This window comes from Scylla paramamosain, chromosome 8 (assembly GCF_035594125.1).
Source record: "Scylla paramamosain isolate STU-SP2022 chromosome 8, ASM3559412v1, whole genome shotgun sequence".
NCBI classification, from domain to species: Eukaryota; Metazoa; Arthropoda; class Malacostraca; order Decapoda; family Portunidae; genus Scylla; species Scylla paramamosain.
Window position 1 is genome coordinate 22,961,060 of NC_087158.1, and position 21,535 is coordinate 22,982,594.

At 36.7% G+C, this 21,535-nt stretch overlaps 2 protein-coding genes across 12 annotated transcripts; one reads left to right on the plus strand and one right to left on the minus strand.

The window, feature by feature from the left end:
* Positions 1-2,969: 2,969 nt before the first annotated feature.
* LOC135102997 (translocon-associated protein subunit alpha-like) lies at positions 2,970-10,349 on the minus strand. The gene is made up of 6 exons (XM_064008797.1): positions 10,184-10,349; positions 9,939-10,083; positions 7,573-7,794; positions 5,393-5,652; positions 4,701-4,959; positions 2,970-3,557 (listed from the first exon to the last, which is right to left on the minus strand). The coding sequence occupies exons 2-6, from the start codon at positions 10,012-10,014 to the stop codon at positions 3,496-3,498; spliced, it is 879 nt and encodes a 292-aa protein (XP_063864867.1). The 5' UTR covers positions 10,015-10,083; positions 10,184-10,349; the 3' UTR covers positions 2,970-3,495.
* Positions 10,350-10,379: 30 nt separating this feature from the next.
* LOC135102999 (putative glutathione-specific gamma-glutamylcyclotransferase 2) lies at positions 10,380-21,270 on the plus strand. Of its 11 annotated transcripts, XM_064008811.1 has the most exons (7): positions 11,126-11,409; positions 11,543-11,704; positions 12,156-12,318; positions 12,825-12,866; positions 16,104-16,263; positions 19,903-20,037; positions 20,639-21,270. In XM_064008811.1, exons 3-7 carry the CDS (start codon positions 12,184-12,186, stop codon positions 20,644-20,646), a joined length of 480 nt encoding a protein of 159 aa, XP_063864881.1. In that variant the 5' UTR covers positions 11,126-11,409; positions 11,543-11,704; positions 12,156-12,183; the 3' UTR covers positions 20,647-21,270. The 11 variants fall into 11 exon arrangements, with proteins under 11 accessions (XP_063864874.1, XP_063864877.1, XP_063864872.1 ...); XM_064008804.1 differs by lacking the exons at positions 16,104-16,263; positions 19,903-20,037; positions 20,639-21,270 and adding exons at positions 10,380-10,516; positions 13,660-15,889 and having other exon boundaries at positions 11,363-11,409; XM_064008803.1 differs by lacking the exons at positions 16,104-16,263; positions 19,903-20,037; positions 20,639-21,270 and adding exons at positions 11,030-11,118; positions 13,660-15,889 and having other exon boundaries at positions 11,363-11,409.
* Positions 21,271-21,535: the final 265 nt, after the last annotated feature.

Below are 21,535 nucleotides of genomic sequence, written 5' to 3' on the forward strand. Positions count from 1 at the left end.
AACAAGTAATAAATTTCAATTTTCACTTAAAATATTAGAGATGTCTATCTAAACACATGATGTTTGTAGATTTATATACAGCAGGGTATGTGACAACACACAGTTGTTACAACCATGGTAACACACTAAAATTCTGATAAATATTCAGTCAGAATAACAAACCAAAAGCACTCGCCACTTGTGCAAGCACTGTAATCTTAATAAATATTTAATCTGAATAACGAACCAAAACTGGCAAGCCAAACTTGCCATTCGTAAGAGCACTGAAATTTTAATAAAAAGTTAATTCGAATAAACTAAAATTCAAAAGACTAACTCATCAGCTGTGTGAGCTGCTTCTCACCCATCCAGTGCTTGTCCCTTTCTCCTTTTTATCCTTTCCTCTCCCCTTTTTTGTCTTGTCTCAAACTTTCCTCCCCATTATCTGTCAGGGACAGGGGACTAGGGAGTGATACCTCATTCTCTCTCTCCTCTTTAATTTTGTCATTTTCGCTTCATCCTTTCTCACTCTCTCACTCTCATATACATAATTCTATCTTCACTCTCAACCAGTCTCATTCTATTTAGCAATCCTTAGGATTGTTCTCACTTTTGGGGGGGAGAGAGAGAGAGAAAATTGGCTCTGACTTATGGGGAGTTTATTGTATGTATACACGTGACGCTGACAGTAGGTAAATGTGACCTATACTTGTCAAACCAGCGTGAAACTTGGGATGGTAAGAATTTAGGACTAAGTGTAAAACTCACAAGGGTACTGTATATATTTGTTGTGTTATCTCAAATGCAGTAGAGCAAATGTGTTCATTTTGATTTTTTTTTTTTTTTTTTTTTTTTTTTTTTTATTGTGGAATTTTTTATATTATTTTCTGGTTCCCTGGAACCAATTAATTTTTCCCATAGATTCTTCAGTTGCCATAACGCACATTTGCCAAAACGAACACCACATTAGAATGAATCATGTTTGTTGTCGCATACCCTACTACATTTACTGAACTCTGAATATTTTTAGATATATGTATTGTTTCATGGATTGCAGTTATCTCTGCCTGCTTGCTGAAAATTGTCCAAGATGGAGAATGGATGGTTTAAGTCTAAAAGTGTGGATAACATCATACCTGAACAGAATGAGACTGGTGAAAAATAAGTAGATGTGTACTGAAGTTTTGTTTTTTGGAGACATCTGTCGGCACATGATGATGCTGGATTGAAAAGTACATAAGAAAATTATCAAATGGGACTGATTAATAATAAGCCTATGGACAAAAGTGAAAGCAAATGTGATGAATGGATAAATATTATTCTCTCTGAAGCCATGCTCCCTCTGGAAGCATCCTGCAATGTGGTGGCTACAGCAGAAGAGCTTACAGCTCTCCCTATCTAGACATTCTTTTCTTGCTTTCACACATATACTCTTTTGCCTCTCTTTCCATCTTCCAAATAGCCTTCTTCCTCTATCCTCTATCCTACCTTGAACTTCACTGTCATATTCCTTTACAAAGTCTGCTCATACCTTTTCATCCATTCCACTTCATAAACCGTTTGCACAAGCACTCATATCAAATCTCTCATACAGCAAACTTCTTAATACACACAAGTTAAGAAAGAAAGAATTTTGAAATAAGTAGCTTAATATGAAAATATTCAGGGATGAAGGCATATGAAGATACAAGTGAAGAGTGATTAAAGTAATAAATTATAAACATGTGAAATGTGGTTAGATTAAAAACTTAGAGGAAGTTTTTGAGACATTCAAAAGATATTGTTGGCTGTAACAAGTAGATTTTGATCAAATGTTTCAAATTAAATTATAACAGATTATCACTGGCAAGATGATGTTAATATGTGCTCACTGTATTATGGGGATATAAAGCCCACAAAACTACCTGATTAGTCATGAAAGATTTTAAAGTGGTGACAACCTAACCACCTATACAAAACTACATCTACAGGGTGTAATGCGAGTTTCTGCAAATACTCAGAGGTGAAAGAACATGTAATTCTAAGTAGAAAATGTTCTATACACATATGCATTTTAAGGCTTTGTTTACCTGTCAGAGGAGTTGAAAATGTATGGGACTCACAGATGTGCTCTGCATGTAGCTATGAGGTGACGGACAGACAGTTGCATTGTCGCAGCCTCGGAGGTGCCACTTGGTCAAATTACGAGTGGTTAAATCTTATTTTTTGCAAGCTATGGAATATTACAGTATCTTAAAACAAGATAAATGGTATTAATAAACTTGTAATTTACCAATAAGCATTACACAACAACATTATTGCAGTGATTAAAAGTACTCCTGTAAAATGCTATGTGGCATAATCACGGCCGTTTTCAAGGTCACTCGGAACCGCTGCCCCTCCTCCCTTGCTTCAATGGTGTCACGTAGCATTTTACAGGAGTACTTTTAATCACCACAATAATGTTGTCGTGTAATGCTTATTGATAAGTTACGTGCTTTTTAATACCATTTGTCTCGTTATAAGATACTGTAATATTCCACAGCTTGCAAAAATTAAGATTAAACCATTCATAATTTGACCAAGTGGCACCTCTGAGGCTGTAACAGTGCAACCATCTGGGTGTCATCTCAGAGATATACACAGAGCACACCTACAAGTCCCATACATTTTCAACTCCTCTGACAGGTAAACAAAGCCTTAAAATGAATGTGTATAGAACATTTTCTACTTAGAATTACATGTTCTTTCACCTCTTTCAGTATTTGCAGAAACTCGCATTACACCCTGCATATCAAGCAATGTTTGTCTGTTAGATCCTTTGAATTCTCCGCATCAAAAGTGGTTCATGTTCAAAATATTTGTTCCATTTCATGTTGGATATCCAATACAACCCAAGTGATGTCGGTGCCCCATACATTCCTTTTACTGCCTCAACATTTGGCTCTACTACCAGTTTTAATAATCAACAAATTTAACCCACACTAACTGAATTAATGATACCATGTGACTATATGGAAAAGTTTTATTGGTCCTTATAGGCATATTTAATTTTTTTTACAAACTTGTGATCTTAATAGCAAACAAAAATCCTTCTTAAGAGGTAAACTTTTCCACATCCACACTACATACCAATGCCCCCAAGGCAATCTTCAGAGGTGATGACTTATGAGAAAAAATTAATGAAAATGATGTTGTGAGCAGATGACAAATAGTCACCACACCTGAAGATCACCCTGGGGGCACTTCTGTATAGTACCTTGGGACTGCGAGCGAAGCAACAACAGGGGCCACAATACTGAGAATCTACAGTAACAGGAAGATATTATGAAATCTACTTGGGGTACTACTACCACCAGTAACACCACATCCCATGTAATCAACAGTAAAAAAACACACTTGATGTTATCAAAATTCTTACATTCTGAATACTCTATAAACTGCTCTCTGTCCCCAATGCTATCCACCTTCTCAAGTTGATGGTTATTTAAAGCAGCCATTTGGAGCTGGACATCATCCTTAGAAGGTTCTGATGCCTTACTTAGAACTAGCGACACGCTTTGCCTTCCTTGTCCTTGGTGACTGGCGGGGAGTCTTTTCTGCAAGGGTAAAGGAGCATATTAGTATGTTGATTTTGTGCATGTAAGTATTCACAAATCTTTTTGTCATCTTACACATGTAGGATTGAATATTTCTTAATAGAAAAGAAAAAAAAACTGACATGGGCAAGATACATGTGATGAACAATTAAGGTAACATGCAACCTGAGCAATTAAAGATAAAAGAAGGTAGGAAAAATATAAAATTAAGAGAAACGAGAACAATTTTTGCTGGGAAAGTAAAGAACTAGCATGCATGTAGCTAACTGACAGAAATGAAAAACTGGAAGTTTGTTCTATAGTGAAATTAGACAATGATAATGCTGAGCCCAGAGTGGTAGATGAGTGGAATGATTCAGTAATCATGTTGTTAGTGCTAGGACATTAGGGAGCTTTAAGACAAGATTAGATGGGTTTATGGATGGGGATAATAGATGGAAATAAGTATATTTCATACAGGGACTGCCATGTGTAAGCATGGTGGCTTCTTGCAGCTTCGAAATAGGTAGGTATATTTCATACAGGGACTGCCATGTGTAAGCATGGTGGCTTCTTGCAGCTTCCCTTATTTCTTATGTTCTTATGATAATGCTAACAAAAACAATAAAACACTTGTCCTACAGTGGAAAGAGAGACCAGTGATAGTGCTGATGCGCAGAATATCAATTAATCAGTCACTAGAAATAACTGAGCACTGACCATTTTTCAAAAAACTTAGTAAAGTCACCTGGGTCAAGACTGAAATAATGGTATTTTAAACAAGCACAATAAACAATTATTGCCATCAAAAGAAATTTGTCACCATGAATATATATTGAACTCCCATCTTCTTGATTTCACTTAAAAAGTTATAAAAAAAAAATAAATAAATAATAATAAAATAAATAAAAAAAATTATACATATATATATATATATATATATATATATATATATATATATATATATATATATATATATATATATATATATATATATATACTGTTAACAATATGAAGCTGATAATGAACACACAAAACTGCTTGATGATTAAATTACATAATTATAAAAATGCAAAAATTACACACTCATAATTCTCAGATAAACTAAACCTGTATCATAACATTCCTTTCCTATATTTCACTTCCTAAAATTTGGCAACTTACTGATTTCATTGAGGACTTCCTTGGGAAGCCAGTCATAGTCCACATCGTCACGTTTGCTGGTACCAACTTCCACGACAGCCTTCTTGCTTCCCTTCTTGCGGCCGAATGAGGAGAGAAAGTGATGGCCAGCTACCAGCAACAGGACACTGAATGCCAGCAGGAATACATACAAGAAGAAGGTCTCTCCATCCATGCCTTCGTCCAGCTCAACAATGCTTACAGTCTGATTAAAAACAGCTTCCAAAAAGGAGTTGCCATCCTGAAAGGACAAACCAATGTTTTTTAGCTCTATGCAGGATAAAATTATTAATCAATTACAGACACATTTTCTTTATGGAAACTGCAAAAGAAAATCAGTGGCCATTCATATCCTTTCACCCAGTAAGGCTACAGCTTCTCTTAATTTTTCATTAATATAATCTGATACTTTGTCTTTCTGATCTAAAAACTTTATGTATATGAGTATTCTAATATACATATTAAGTTCATCATATCTCTCCTTAAATCAGAAAAATCTTAAGTCCTCTATTTCCTGCTTTAAGCTACTGAACAAAAAACAAAGCCAAAGTGTGACATACACAAGCCGCAGGTTATTAGTAACCTCTATTTTCAAAGATTGAACTCCAATCCCATTTAATGTCAGAAATGGTATTAAGATAAATATGTGAGCAACTAGAATGGTATTTACTAACAGCATCATGGTAGGCAAGGTTGACGGTGAGTCCAAGGGGCCTTGCAGCAAAAGCTTCAGCTGGGTAGAAGGAATACATTACTGTGGCCTCCTGGCGGGGCTTGACAGCTCGGTTGTAGGGAATGGCAGTGAAGTTCTGAATGTAGAAATTGAAATCCATTGGGTAGCGGAAGGAAGCATCAATGGCATCCAAAATGAAGTCCTTGTCTCCATTGTTGGTGAATCCTACAAGGAATTCTACAAGCTTTCCAGCAGGCAGTTCTGGAAGAAGAAAAACCATAAACTAGTAACATTAAACTTTATGCAGAATGTTATATATAAATGTCCAAGGTGATGGTGAAATACATACAGTAGCCTACACATTTAAACACCATATTCTATGATATCTATAAAACTACTGCATCTTCAATCTTTTATGGTGTACAGATTAGTGCACTCCAACACTATTAACCCCTTCGTTACCGATGAAGTACCATAGTACTTCATGTGAATTTTCGGCTGCCGAACCGATGAAGTACGTGCGTACTTCATCACTTATTAATGATAACCAGGGCTCCATATTTCTCGGTTTGTATGGTTTTAATTTACAACAGTGACAAATTGACTAATTGGCACCTTGTGTTTCAAGGACGTTGGCCGGTGGTGGCGTGGGTGGTGATGTGAATTGCCGCCACCCCTCAGTGTGATTTGACAGTGACAAGTGTTGTGTCATGGCGTCTTTGTTTTCCTCCAGCAGTGATTCTGAGAGTTATACCATTCTTGATGATGACTTGCAAGGATCAGACGATATTCCAACACAATCAGAAGGCCTCGTAAGTGATTCAGATGATGACTATTTGGTAGAAAATGACAGTGAGGCGAGTAGTGATGACCAATATGATAGTGATGCTGACGATGAGGATACACCAGCCAGCCCCACACCTCACACCTTCACACTCATGGCTGATCCTTTTTCTGATCATCGTCCTGGCACTGTTCCTGCCATAGTAGAAGATTTTTCAGGTGTTCATCCTGATATCCCACAGGGTAACATTAGTGCTCTGGACTGCTTCCAGCTATTCATGTCAGACGAGGTGGTAGAATCGCTGTGTTTGTGGACGAATGTCCGTGCAGCCAAGTTTTTCGTTGACAACCCAACGATAAGTTCCAAGAAATTTATGGGAAAGAAGTGTTCAATGCATTTCTTTATGTTGAAATACTTACCATCTTGTGTCAGCTTGTTTTCATAGGAAATCATGTATAACAACTTCCGATTTGAAAAAATATACATCCCATGAGCCAAATCTATCAAAAGACATGAAAAATAATACTTAGATGATTAAATATGGGCATAGAAATGAACATTAACTACCTACACGAAATTATGAGAAGCGCTCGAAAAACTCGGTCTGGGGGAAGGGGTTGGTACGCGTTGGGATCATGGAGTCGGTAACGAAGGGGTTAACCCTATCCCCCTTCTCCACTCCCAAAAATCAAATTAAAAACATTTAAGTCTCCAGTAGCCTGTGTTGGAAAGGTTCAGTAAAGGACAATGTGACATTGACGGTGGTGTTACTCTTGGACTGTTGTGTGCAATGTGATGGATGAAATAAAGGCAGCAGAACCAAACATTTAATAATGGAAAAAAATTAAGTAATTACTGGCAGTATCTCTGGTGGTGATAGCAGCAGAGGCCGTAGTCAGACAGGGAAGCTTGTTGTAAAGCAGATTAATTCATCATTAATTTAAATATAAAAATGGAACCAACTTTCAACATTATCAAATTCTTTATTCATATGTTCAAGATTGTAATAGTAAAGTTTTGATGACTGACTAGTGTAAAGTGCCAGTCAAATGAGACTATCATCAATAAGAGAAAAGAGTTATATGTTTAACTGAATGCATTATCAATTCAATAGAAAAAAAAAATAAGAAAAAAATCACATTTTATTTTCAGTCCTTATACATATATGATAAACAATAACATTTCAAGGCTTTAAAGACTGTTGCATAGTGATCACACGAGGAAACAGAAGCCAAGGGTACCATAAACCTGTTTCTCCCATTTGAGACTAACTGAACTAGCTACATTTATTAAGATGTTCCACAGTCACATGATTCTTCCCTCCCCCTCAGTTTATGGGAAGTACAATAGTAAAGGATTTTTACCTGCCTTCAAAACTCAATAAGGATGCAACTCACCAGTGCCAGTGCCCACAGGTTTGGTGAAGAGAATCACAGTGTCAGCATCAGGTGATCCTTTGGCAGCAGCTTCTTCTTCATCTTCCTCTTCTTCCTCTTCGCCTCCATCAGCTGTCTCCACCTCTCCACCAGTTCCATCATCAACATTCACTTCATCATCATCAGAAAGTTCATCTTCCTCGCCTTCCACCTCATCCTCATGGGCCCATGCCTTCATGTGTCCTGTAAGCATATAATACTGTAATATTTCTGGAAAAACAACTACTCACAACATTCATGCTGTGTAAACATGAACAAGTCTCTCTCTCTCTCTCTCTCTCTCTTTTTTTTTTGCAGAATCTATCAACTTTCACTACATACAATAAGAAAACTCCTAATGAGCACAGTATATTACCAGTGTTTTTAATATCATGTTTCCCCTAAAAAGTTATTTAATCTTTCCATCTTACAGTTATGTACACTTCACTCATCCTTGATCTCACTGTCTTCATTTCTGAATAAAGTCCTAATGTTCTTCTTTCTTCTACTTCTCAAAAAGACCTAAGGGGAAACTGGAATTTTGTTGTATCCATGCTAAAATTGTCAACTGTTCTCTCTCCATTGTTTTGACACTTCTAATGTAATATCTCCATTATAGATAACTGTGACTTGTCTGTATTTCACACCCATGTCTTTGATCATGTCAATGTTGGAAGGCTAATGTTATTTCTTTCAATCCTCTAAGTTCCTACAAAATTCCTCCCAGTAATAATTATCTTCCATAACTGAACGACCTTCTTGCCCTTCAATGCTACTGAACTACCTTCTTGTCCTTCAATGCTGTTTCTTATCTCTCTCTTATCTTAAACTGAACACAGCATTACTACCTTCGCTTCTTCCATTACAACTCTTTAACATGACCTTGGGAACTTCATATGCTGTGCCTTTACTCTATTATCTGGCACTCTACCATTGAAAAAACACTAAAGCTTTCTTCTCTGGAACATTCTAAAGAACTTGGTGGAAACTAAGGAGCATTATCTTATTGATTTCCGTCTTCAGCAAAGATCACTCATTTTCAGGAACCATAACCTTACTTTCCATTTGTTCCCCAAGGGCTCCCAATTTACTTGTTAAGTCATTAGGAAAGATGCTAGCAGCTTAACATAAAATGGCTTTTACAGAAATAAAATTTGAGATTGAAAAGCATGTGGTGCATATAATCCTTAAAAACAGTGATAACAAACATTGCAATTAAATAAACTACAACAGGAACAAAAATATTAGTTAAAACAGTACTGGTAATTAATCAAACCCCACATTTGTACTTTCGACAAACAGAATATAGTGATTGAAGCCTCTCAAGCCTAATTATCCTCATGCACCTTGGTATTCTGTAGTATAAAGGTAAGTGTAAAAGAGAGAGAGAGAGAGAGAGAGAGAGAGAGAGAGAGAGAGAGAGAGAGAGAGAGAGAGAGAGAGAGAGAGAGAGAGAGAGAGAGAGAGAGAGAGAGAGAGAGAGAGAGAGAGAGAGAGAGAGAGAGAGAGAGAGAATTTCATGTACACCTTTACCATGTCACCTTATAAACTAACAAAAGCAAAACCTATAAGATCCAGTTATGATCCAGCTTCATCAGTGTTACTGCTCACCACCTGTCCACCTACCTGTAAGCAGGGAACAGATTTGTAATTTGACACTTTCTACCAGTACTGGAGTTCATGGCCAGATACACTTTACTATTGTATTTCGAGGTTTAATGATTTATGGTCATGTAAAAAAAGAAGAAAAAAAAAGGTCAGAAATACCCCTATTTTCTATTCCTCTCCAAAGTGTCACTAATTGCCTCATCCACTGGACATCCCCACAAAGTTGTTTTTCTGCTAATCCCGAAGTTTGCTGACGCGAAATATGAGCAACACATGAAATTCCGAGACCTTTTAATGATACATGAATGGTTAAGTTCCAAAATACACAATGGCCAACCCGTATTCAATGTTCGATACACATTTCACTTTTCTTCAATTAAACCTATCTTGAATTACTGGTTGTGGGATCATGTAGGTCTCCCTGGCGGCTGTGAGATCGGTAAATGGATCATGAATATAAATATAAAACTGGGGCTCCTAAGACACCGGTGATGGCCAGCTGTCACCTGTCCTGAGAGAGTGGCTTGCTCGAACTTTTCTACCTTTATTTCTGCAACCTCCAACCTTTATTATAACCCAATACATAAATGCACAGGGTGTTACTAGCCACAGTATAGAGCATCACAAAACAGCAGATGATTAACGTGATAATGATCAGAACTCTAAAACTGGTGGACAAACCACAAAATCAGATCAGTTCAACTTTCTCTTTTTAAACGTGCAAAATATACTCAACTTACCTCCATCAGTTATGGATATAATGACTGGGAGTACCAGGAAGAGGAGGAGAAGCAGCTTTTTCAGTCCGCCCAACATGCTGCAGAAGCTCTAGAAGCAAAACGGGAGAGAGTGACAACAACCCCACCGCCCCGCCGGTTCACTTCCCTGCCGTCAAGAAAATAGTGAAGTGCCACACACCACCACACACTTATTTTAATCCCGTGTATTTCTGGACATTAGGTGTATATAGAGGAATAATACTAACGTGAGAAATTATGCTGATATTTTTGTTGACTTATTTCATCACATTTGTGGCTTTAAAATATGAAATGTAGATTGTAGAAAGTAGTGACGTCGAGAGACAGTGGAGCGAAGCGGTGGGGGAAGCACCAACGTGGAACACCCAGCTGCCAACACACGCATCTCACGTCTTCCCTCACTGACGGTCGCCGCTGTCACCTTCAAAAGACACCGTGTTTTCGGACTTTAATTATGTTTTATTAGTCATTACATATTTATAGGAAAATCAAATTCTCACGGGATACCCATCGTAATACAGGAACGGATCCTTGGTCAATAAAAGTGTAAACACTGACTGGTAAATATATATACTAGTCAAAGAAAGCGTATGGATGATAATTTGTAAAATTACATATGTACTTAAAAAATGTATGATAAAATCTTCGTGTAAATCGACAATATGAAGAAAATGTTACTTTTCGTTACACAGCTACGGTAGCGGACTGCTGCAACCAAGGAATCCACTTATCACTTTTTTGTTTGTGTTCTTGAGCTAGAAATGTTTCAGAATATGAATTACATATAAAAGGAACTAGACAGTAGTGAGAATTATAGGCGAGAAAATGTGTCGATACGTGTTCGTCTCGGCGATGACTTTTAAGTACTGCTTTTAACTTTTTATTATCTCTTTTGGAATATATGGTATTTCCAACACCATTCTCCTTCTTAGGATGGTCTGGATTTTATATTGTCATAAAAATTATTCATAAGCTGATAGGAAATCATTAATGAGATGTTCGTTATTCGGCACTGGACAGGTCAACGCAAGCACACCCGATGGAGAGCCAGTGTCAGGTGATGGTGACAGAGTATGGCATGGTTAAGATCTAAGACCTAACCATGTAATATATGGTTTACTTATAAAACTGGGAGTTAGATAGTTATACCGGTACCTGAGAGGTATGCACACATTGACTAAAGAATGACAGGTCTTACCAACACCAAAGCTACATAAAACAGTCATAATGGTGGTAACACGGTGGATGAATAACAAGGGGTGTAACACGGGTTTCTGCGAATATTGCTAGAGTTGAAAGTACAAGTTATTCTAAGTACAAAATGTTTTATGCACATGTGTTTTATGGCCTTGTTTAGCTGTTATGAGCACATTTGCAGTGGGCACTGGAGTGGACATTCATTGCAGGATGTGTTGACGCAGGACGGCTTCAGTAATATCCCATAATGAGACAGGTGATGTTAATGGGCAGATGATTTACCTTGACTACAATGTAACACTTAGTCCAACCAGACATGAAGGCACTTCGCAATTTTTAGTATACATCAATTAAATACTTGAATACTAATGTTTTTTTTTCTTCATCAGGGTTGTGTGTGATGTCTCTTAAACACTGTCATTACATCGCATTAGATCAGCCTTGAGAGGTCCACTTCCACCACCGAGCACAAGGAAAGGATCAGCAGCAGTGTGCCTCTGCACAAGGTTAATGCTGGTGCAGCACATCTCACTACTTTAGCACGCAAAACTGTAAGAAATTCTTGGTGTTGCTTGGCTGTTCTTCCCACAGTATACATATCTATGTATAAGGCCAGGGGATACCTCATAAAATAACAAAACTTTAGTAGCATATTTGTTGGCCGCGCACTCTCATTGAGTCACCATCCACCATTGCCTTGCTTGGCGGGCTGATATTAGCATCAAGGGTGAAAATAACAGATAAGTTATTATTGTCTGATGCTATGCTCTTCTTTTGAAAATCCCTATCCATATCAATGCCATTATACCATATTACACCGCACCTCCCTATCCATGCTCTACTTCTTTTCATCATAAAATACTTTTCTTTAATCAATTTGTATTCTTTATTTTATTCTTTTATATTTTGTGAAGTACTTTGTCAGTTGTCATTATCTGGGTATGTTGATAATGTAAGTATAATCACCCAGAGCCATCCTGTAACCTCATGGTTTCATTTCAGGCTCTGATCTCTACCATCATTCAGGGAAATGTGGATCTTTGGCTATGGGTCCCTCACATGGAAGGTGGACTTTCCTTACAAGCAACGAGTTGTGGGCTACATCAAGGGATATTCTCGCAGGTTCTGGCAAGCTAGTGTTGATCATCGCGGAGTTCCAGGCAAGGTCTGCATTATCATTACCCTGTGAACATTATTAACATTCTAATGCATACTTGTATAAATTTTGGAAGTTCAAGTAATAACATGTGAAATATGTTCATATTAAATCTATATATGTAGTAATCTTTCACATACAGTTTTCTTTTGAGCTTCCTAAAGTTATTTTATCAGATGCCTCTAAAGGATTCTGCATTACTACTTGTATGTACAGTGCCATGTTGTCTAATATCTATTGTGTTTTTCTCCTACAGTCAATGAATCAAATTACAAGTTTCATTGTTTTATATGTGCATAAATAACTTAAATAGACACTAAAGAATTAATGAAATACATATAGTATATCATTCACTAGTATTACTAAGGTGATTAATGCATAAGAGAGGAAAGATCTATATACTTCATATTTAAACTGGGCTGGACTAAAGCCCTAGATCTATGCCCATTTTCTTGGTGAACATTCCATTTTAATACATACCACTCATTCTATGTATAATACTGTGCATTTTTCAGCCTGGCCGTGTGGTAACATTGGTTGCTTCTGAAAATCCTGAGGTGAGGACTGGTGTGTGGGAGGCTTGGTAGATACTACAAACAATAATTAAATTAATTTATATGGGGTATCCCAGTTATGATAAACAACATTTAAGCATGTTTTCCTATACGAAAATATTAATATCATTAATAAAAGTTATTAGATATGCATTTTTCACCTCCCCTCTCCCATAATGTGAATAGACTTGCAATCCCAAGGTGATCTACAGTAGCTTACTCTATATGGTCTTGGCCATCCTCAATTGTTGCTTAAGTGACAGGTGATGTTTGGTCTTGGCTTTACAGAGGGAGGAATGGCATGAACATTGCAGGGCAGGACAAGTCCATTCACATTACAGAGGGGAAGGGAAATGATGAAAGGTGTACCCAAAATCAGTAGGAGAAATTACTGAGGTAGATTTAATTCTGCAGAAAAAAATAGAAATGTTGGCTCATTTTATGTTTAGATGATGATTCTTTCATCTTATTGTTTTTTTATGGTATACATTCTATTGATGTATAATATCATATTTCTTGTATGTAGCTGCACACTAGTCTGTGCTTAATTACACAAGTTACAATGAAGTATTTTATCTATTATCCATAAGTTAAGGCCAGTCTACTTGTATAACTTTTTACACACTTAAGCTCTTAGAATTTTAGTGACTTGATTTCATGTTCCCCACACTTTAAAGATGGAGCTTTTCTATGTCTTCCAATATTAAGTTTGTGTATTCTTTCCATCATTCTTTTAATAACTAAAACACACAGTAATCTCATGAGGTTGCAGTAAATATGATGTGTGCTGCTGCAGGCTCAGGTGTGGGGAGCAGCCTATGAAATCCCTCCTCAGCATGAGGCAGAGGTAACAAAGAAGCTTAATATCAGAGAGCAACGTTTTGACACCCGTCGGGAGATGGCCATGTATGGAGCTGGGGGCCAGAAGCTGCCTCATCCAGTGATGGTGTTTGTGGGCACCAGTCAGGAAGAACTGTTTTTGGGGGATGCTCCTCTGGAAACCATGGCCAAGCAGATATCAGAGTGCCAGGGTCCATCAGGGCCAAACTATGAGTACCTCTTTCATTTAGCTAAATTCATGAGGATGGAGGTGCCAGAAGCCAAGGATGAGCATCTGTTTCAGTTAGAGGAAGCTGTTAAGAACCTGCTTGTGAATACTAACACGAATTTTGTTTCTTCCTCATGAATTCCTTGGGCCTAATTATTGCCTTAATTTCTTATTTTGTACATAGTCTATATACAAACAAGTACAACATTATACATGTATATGCATATATGAATTATATCATAACTGTGATAGCTAGGTACTGTTGCTGGTGATAATTTATTTGTTCACAATGTATCTCTAATACCTACTCACTTATAGAGCTTGTTCTCTTTAGGAATGATGGGAGTCAGTATGAAATAACTAATAATCTATCATCAGATATTTTCTTGCACCATTACTTTCTTATGTATGTATGCTCACATATAAGTAATCATAGAAGGCAACCTGTGGGAAGTCAAAGAAAAAATAAATTTCAATAGTATATATATATGCAGAGATTACAGGTACTGTTGTTGTCAATATTAAGTGTAAATAAATTGCAGATGCTTGTGGATGCTGGCATTTTATCAGTCATATGCTTTCATTCACTGCTTTGCTGCATTACCTTTCTATCTATATCTCTGACACCTTGTGCCCCTTTAGAGACTTTATTCAAGAACAATCATGCTGAAGAGTCTCCTCCATTTTGTGTTCTGGCATTCCTGCTGAGGCACCAACAAAGCACTTGTGCAATGTAGAATAGACACAGAACTTGATGGAAATACAGAAAAAAGTATATGCTAAGGTTCAAAGGGATTTCTTCCTGAGCCTCAGAAGCATCAGCGGTTATCAGTGCCACATTACTGGGTTCATAGCACAGCTTTCTATAGACCTGCATCTTAAACATAGCAATAAGAGTGTATGCTAAAACCTTGCTAAGTTGGACTAATTGGAGGGAAAAGGCTGATGCAACTTAGCTGAAAATCCAACTTAATCAAACTCAATACTGCATTTAAGTTTCTTGACCCCAAGCTATTCAGCAAGCTTTCCTGCAGCATGCTGGATGTCCAGGCTGCGCACTGTTACCCCTTCAGCTCTTTCTTTGCACATACTATTTGTAGACAAGTTTGTCATGGTTTTTGTGCTGTGCCTTCCTCACTTTATACAGGTTCTTTCCCTTCCCTTAAAAGTGTTCAACTTAACCTGTATCTAATGTAAAGGAGTCTGACTTAATGAGATTTTATTTTACATATAATGTAAATAAGTAAATTATGTAAAACTGAACAGTCACAATTAAGAGCTTATTCATTCACATCATATCACTAAAAGCTAAATAATGTTGAAATGTATGTGTACATCTTCATGAAGAACAATTAAATACAGACTGTATACCATATGTACCATCAGTTTTATGCAATAGTGCTTAAGATATGTATTTGCACATATTATGTAGCAAACCTATACATAAAGAGCACAGATAGATAGATAGATAGATGGATAGATAGATATTTTATTGACCACACCAAAAAATATAATATATATATATATATATATATATATATATATATATATATATATATATATATATATATATATATATATATATATATATATATATATATATATATATATATATATATATATATATATATATATATTACAAAGCATGGTCCACGAAAAGGTGCATATTGTTGATGACATTTAATTTTAATCCTATATAACCAAGAACTATTCAGGAATAAATCATTAGTATTCTGTAAATAATTTTACATGCATCATCATCTCCCATTCGACCAAACAACAGACCATGAATACTATTAATTTTTTAGGTGTTATGAACCTCAGTTGTTAAGGGACACTCCACAACGACATGTTCTTCTGTCTGTACCTTGCCACGAGCGCACAGCCTCTCATCGACTGACAGATGGCTGCATTCCCTCCTATTCCATCTGCCTGTCTCTATCGCTAATGAATCAGATAATACATGAAAGCGAGAGAATGCTGTTCGGTGTGCCTCATTGATGTTGTGTTTATCAGTGTATATCAATTGCACAGTTAGGTGAGGATTCATTGTATTTAAATATGTTATCCGTCTCGATGATAGAAAGCGTCTGACATTATCTTTAAGTATATCCATTGAAACTGTAAAGACATAAACACTCAAACATCTGTTCCATAAAACACCTCATTACTGAGATGTAAATGGCCTGCAGGAACCAGTGTGGGGGATTGCCTACAACATTGCCAAGGAGGATGTGGAGAGGGTGGTGGCCCATCTTGACCACAGGGAGAAGGATGGCTACCAGAAGACTCCTGTTATTTTTCACCCACAAGATACATCCATTCAGCCCTGGCAACTAATCATCTATCTAGGTAAGTACACTTCAAGTTCACTGACAATATTTTTATTTTCTTTAGAATGGCTTAAAATTGGTGAATACAATCTGAAAAGAGGTAGTAGAATGTAATTGAATTACCTGTAGGATTGATATAAAGAAGTTTAAGACTAAATGGAAGACTATAAATTAAATTAGCTGACAGTGTGAAGAGAACGGTAGATACAAGAGAGATGTTTATGAAATACAAAAGAGTAGTAGTGGATGACGGATAAATGGGATGTAACCTTAGTAGGAGATTCTGTCCAGTCAGTTTATCAAGTCACATGTGGGAAAAGAGATGAGTTTATTACAGTGCAACAGAGATAAAACCAGTGGTCCTGTTGGTCTGTGATGTGGAAACTTGTTTGTGCTGTATAACTAACCTTTGTTTAGGTTGATTAGTGAGGATTGATTCTCTCTTTCCCTAAGAGACCTAAAGTCTAAGATGTAAGCATATGCTTGTGTGTGTGTGTGTGTGTGTGTGTGTGTGTGTGTGTGTGTGTGTGTGTGTGTGTGTGTGTGTGTGTGTGTGTGTGTGTGTGTGTGTGTGTGTGTGTTTACCTAGTTGTGAGATACAAGCTAAGAGCCACATTAGACTCATGCTGTCCCATCTCTATATTGACTTTTATCCAGATTTTCTTTAAATTTATGGACTCTCTTGGCAGACACATTCTCATCAATAGGTTCATTCCACACTACTATGCTTGTGTGTGGAAAGCTGTTTCTTGATGTCTCTTCTGCAAACACTTCTTTTCAGTTTCCTTCCATGTCCTCTGGTACATCTCATATCTGGTATCACAAGGTCATCCCTGTCCAACTTTTCCATCTCTTCCAGTACTCTATATAGTGCTATCTAATCACCTTTTTCCCTCCCTTTTTCCAGTGTAGTCAGGCCCAATCTCTTCAACCTCTCTTCATAACTATACCCTCTTAAGCTGTAGGGATTTTAGTTGCAGCTCTCTGAATTCTTTCTAGCTTTTTGATATCCTTCTTCAAATTTGGTGACCACACTAATGCTGTATATTCCAGTCTTGGACATATTATTGTTGTTATTATATCTTCAAGTGGAATGCCATCTTGATGTTTCTCAGCAGATTGTATGTTTCGCCAGTGATCTTGTTTATATGCTTCTCAAACGACAGTTTGTTAGAAATGGTTACTCCCAGATCTTTTCTTCTATTCATATAGTAATTTTCCCATTTCCCGAATAGTAGTTGCCTTCTGTTCTTGCACTTTTTCCAAAACTTCACCACACTACTTTTCTTGGTATTAAACTCCATGTTTCACCTCAACAACCATTCAGTTATCTTAATTAAGTCTTGATTCAAAGCTTCATAGTCTTCTTCATTTGTTACTTTTCTCATAATCAATTGCAAAGAGACTTGTGTAGCTTTGTCACCCCTTCCATCATGTCGTTTACATGTACTACTGATCCTTCTTGAAGTTCACTTATTACCGCTCTCCATTTCGACTTATTACCTCTGATTACTGTCCTCATTTCTATATCTGTAAAAAAATCAGTCATCCATTTTAATAATGTTCCTCCCAGTCCTATTTTCTTTTTCAGTTTCCATATTAGCCTTTTGTATGATACTTTATCAAATTGTTTTTTTAGGTCCAAGTATATGCAGTCAGCCCATTCGTCTCTTTTGCACTATATCCGTTACTCTTGAATAGAAGCTTATCAGATCTGTTACACAAGATCTTCCTTCTCTGAATCCAAATTGTCTCTCAGTTATCACATTGTTCCAGGTATTTCACCTATCTGTTCTTGATGATCTTTTCACAAATCTTTGTAACCACACTTGTCAGCAATACTAGTCTATAGTTTAATGGGTCTTCTTTACTTCTGGCCTTGTGAATTGGGGTAATATCCACCCATTTCCAATCTTTAGGTAATCTTCCTTCCAACAGGGTGGTGCTGATTACATTGTGTATCACTTTGGCTAGTTGTGGGCTGCACTCCTTTTGAATCCAGTTTGACACACCATCAGGTCCCATTGCTTTCCTTACATCCAACTCTTCCAACATATTCTTTACTTTTGTTGATGTTACAATCTCTTTCAGACCATTCCTATTTTCCATCATTATCCTTTCTTCCCTAAAGTCATTTTCCTTAGTAAATACTGAGTGGAAGTATCTGTTGAACACTTCAGACATCTCTTTTGGGTCTTGAACCACTTCTCTGGCTTTTACTCTTCTGTCTTCTTTAATTTTTTATTTTCCATTGATAAATCTATACATCAGTTTTGGTTGGGCTTTACATTTATCCACATTCTTTTCATATTTCTTCTGTTCATCTCTGCGTATTTTGACATTAATTTATCTTTCTTATATAATTGGCCAACAAGTCACGTCTCTTATTTTTCCTCCATTTGTTCCACGCTTTTTCTCTCTCCAGTCTAACTTTAGCACATCTCTTGTTATACCAATCCTTCTTAAATGGGTTCTCTGTTTATTTCTTAGGTACCCATTTCTTCACTCCTTTATTATAAATGACCAGGAACTTGGTCCACTTATCTTCTGTGTCACCCATTTGAAATACTTTGTTCCAGTCCACTTCATTGAAATACTTCCTAAGTTGTCCAAAATGTCTTACTATTATTCAACCACTCTCTCTTGTGATCTTTTCTTGTACTGATGTTTTTATCCATTACTGGGAAATGAATCAATGCATGATCACTTTTTCTTATTGTTTTTTTTTGTGCTTTACCTTGTTTCTTGGTAAAAATTATATCAAGTCTTGATGGTATTTAATTTCCTCTGAATCTCATCTTCTTTAACCCACTGTGTAAGAATATTCTCAATAGCCAACTCCAGTAATTTGTTTCCCCCATGATGAGTCATTACCTTCTGTGGTCCAGCTTTTCCAAGATACTTCTTTGCAATTTAAAGTCTCCCATCATTAGTATGTCTTTATTTTCCTTAAGCAACTTGGATAAACATACCCTTGTGTCTTCCAGCATTCTCTTGTATTCTTCCTTCCCCCATGAGATGGAATAAGGGGGAACATAAGTCACTACACTTCCAGTACTTCTACCTCCCCCTCCTCACATGTAGTTGACTCCACCATCAATTCTTTTCTTATTAGGAACATCACACCTCCACCCTGCTCACTTTTTTATTTCTCATCCAGAGGTTGTATTTTCCATCTTCAAAAATATTTAAAACATCCACATCACTAACCAATTTTGTTTCAACAATTCCCATGATATCTGGTTTCTATCCTTTTAAATACTTCCAACACTGCTGACACTTTTTAATCCTCCCCTTTTGCATAGTCCTCTCTACTGTGTGTGTGTGTGTGTGTGTGTGTGTGTGTGTGTGTGTGTGTATTTACCTAGTTGTGACATACAGGAGAGGAGCTAAGCTCATACTGTCCCATCTCCATGATGTGTGTGTGTGTGTGTGTGTGTGTGTGTGTGTGTGTGTGTGTGTGTGTGTGTGCATCAGTGTGCGTGTATGTTCTATATATATAGGTTTGCTACATGTGTGGAAATACATGTCCTAAGCACTGTTGCATAAAACTGATGGTACAGCCTGGGTATAGCCAGTCCCAAGACCTTTCACCAAAAGTATAAAATTCACCCATTAAGATCTTGAACTGAAAAAAATTTTCTTTCCTATTGGACAGGTTCTGAGACCAATCCATTTTTTGTGGGGCAAAGTGAGGAGGAGAACATCGCACAGATCATTGCTTATGCTGAGGGTCCAAGTGGCTCCAACAAAGAATACCTTTTCCAGCTGGCTGACACCATGAGGACTCTGGGTGTGTCTGACCCACATTTATTCAACATTGAATCCACAGTCAAAAAGATCCTACAGATTTGATGTGTAGGACTATATGTATAACTCAGGGATCCCTAAACTCTTCAGTTTAATGACCCGTCCATGAAGTTTTAGATTTATTAACTCCCAGACATACATTATATAAAAATTATTAAATTTTACTTTAATATAAATTTTAATATAAAAACTACTCTAACTTGTGGTATTAAAGTTGATGCAGACTATTTAAGACTGCTCTTGGTGGCAACTGATTATCCAACCCAAGGTAATGCTGTCACACCACCAATTATCTCACCTGTGAAATATTAACAAGGAATTGGCAAGGAGCTCTACAGGAATACCAGAACACTGACTGACTTGCAGTTGACCACCACCAGATGACCTTCCTTCACTTATGCATGTCTACTGATCCCTCACATATTAGTAGACACTGTTGAATTTCTGATATTTATTGACCACCTGGGTAGTTCTATTGATCCTTGGGAACTGATATCAAATACTTTGGGGATCCCTGGACTGGTTGCATCTTGAGTTTTACCCCAGTAGTTGTTTTTAAGGAAATGTGATCTCTTTTATTTCAGGAATGTAAAAAAGAAAGGAGAAAAAAAATCATGTGCCAACAACCTCTTCATCCTGTCTGATGCTGCAACACTGAATCTCACAGCAAGGTGTGTCCTGGGAAAATAGAGCTGCTCCATTTTTTTTTCTTTGTACAGCAGTCTTAAAAGAAATATTTACAGTATCATGATATTTGTTCTGAAATTTATCAAGAGCTGCATCAGTTTACCTAATAAAATGAAAAGCTATCAGGTACACATCTTGCCTCAAAGGATGTTGGAATGCACAGAGAATCACAGCTGATCTACATGTGTAGTAAATGTGTGAGGTGCAGTGTTTCTCGGGTACATACCTTTTAATTCAGAACGTTTTATTGTACTGGCCAGTAACAAGTCACTTTTATGTTGTTCTACAACTTATAAGTGTGAGATTCTAGTGATGTTATGGACTTAATATGAAGAGGATTGTAATGGGATCAGTTGTTAAAAGTACTAGTCATGGGTATTATACAAATTTACCATTATGAGTTTATAATGAAAAAGATTTCTTTCCATGTTTTAAGATACATAAACATTTGTAAATTATTTGTATTTTAAAAATACTCGTATTATGTATACAGATGTGTGTAAATATATAATATATTCAGGTATTTGAACAGTTTGTCAATCCTGATTTCCTTAAACAGAACCTGGTGAGGGAAAAGTGGAGGAGGAGGAGGAAGACGATTTCCATTTTTTATACCTTGTTGATTATGAGGACAAAAAATAAAAATAAATAAATTATATATATATATATATATATATATATATATATATATATATATATATATATATATATATATATATATATATATATATATATATTGTAACTTCACCACCCTGTGGGCAGTCACACTTACACTTTTAGGGTCCGGTGCTTCC

Coding starts and splice junctions, on each gene's coding strand:
- LOC135102999 (XM_064008804.1), top strand. CDS start 12,184: ATGTGGATCTTTGGCTATGGGTCCCTCACATGGAAGGTGGACTTTCCT. Junction 12,319..12,824: donor ATCGCGGAGTTCCAGGCAAG/GTCTGCATTATC, acceptor TGCATTTTTCAG/CCTGGCCGTGTGGTAACATT. Junction 12,867..13,659: donor TTGCTTCTGAAAATCCTGAG/GTGAGGACTGGT, acceptor GTGCTGCTGCAG/GCTCAGGTGTGGGGAGCAGC.
- LOC135102997 (XM_064008797.1), bottom strand. CDS start 10,014: ATGTTGGGCGGACTGAAAAAGCTGCTTCTCCTCCTCTTCCTGGTACTC. Junction 7,795..9,938: donor TATATCCATAACTGATGGAG/GTAAGTTGAGTA, acceptor ATATGCTTACAG/GACACATGAAGGCATGGGCC. Junction 3,558..4,700: donor GGAAGTCCTCAATGAAATCA/GTAAGTTGCCAA, acceptor TTACCCTTGCAG/AAAAGACTCCCCGCCAGTCA.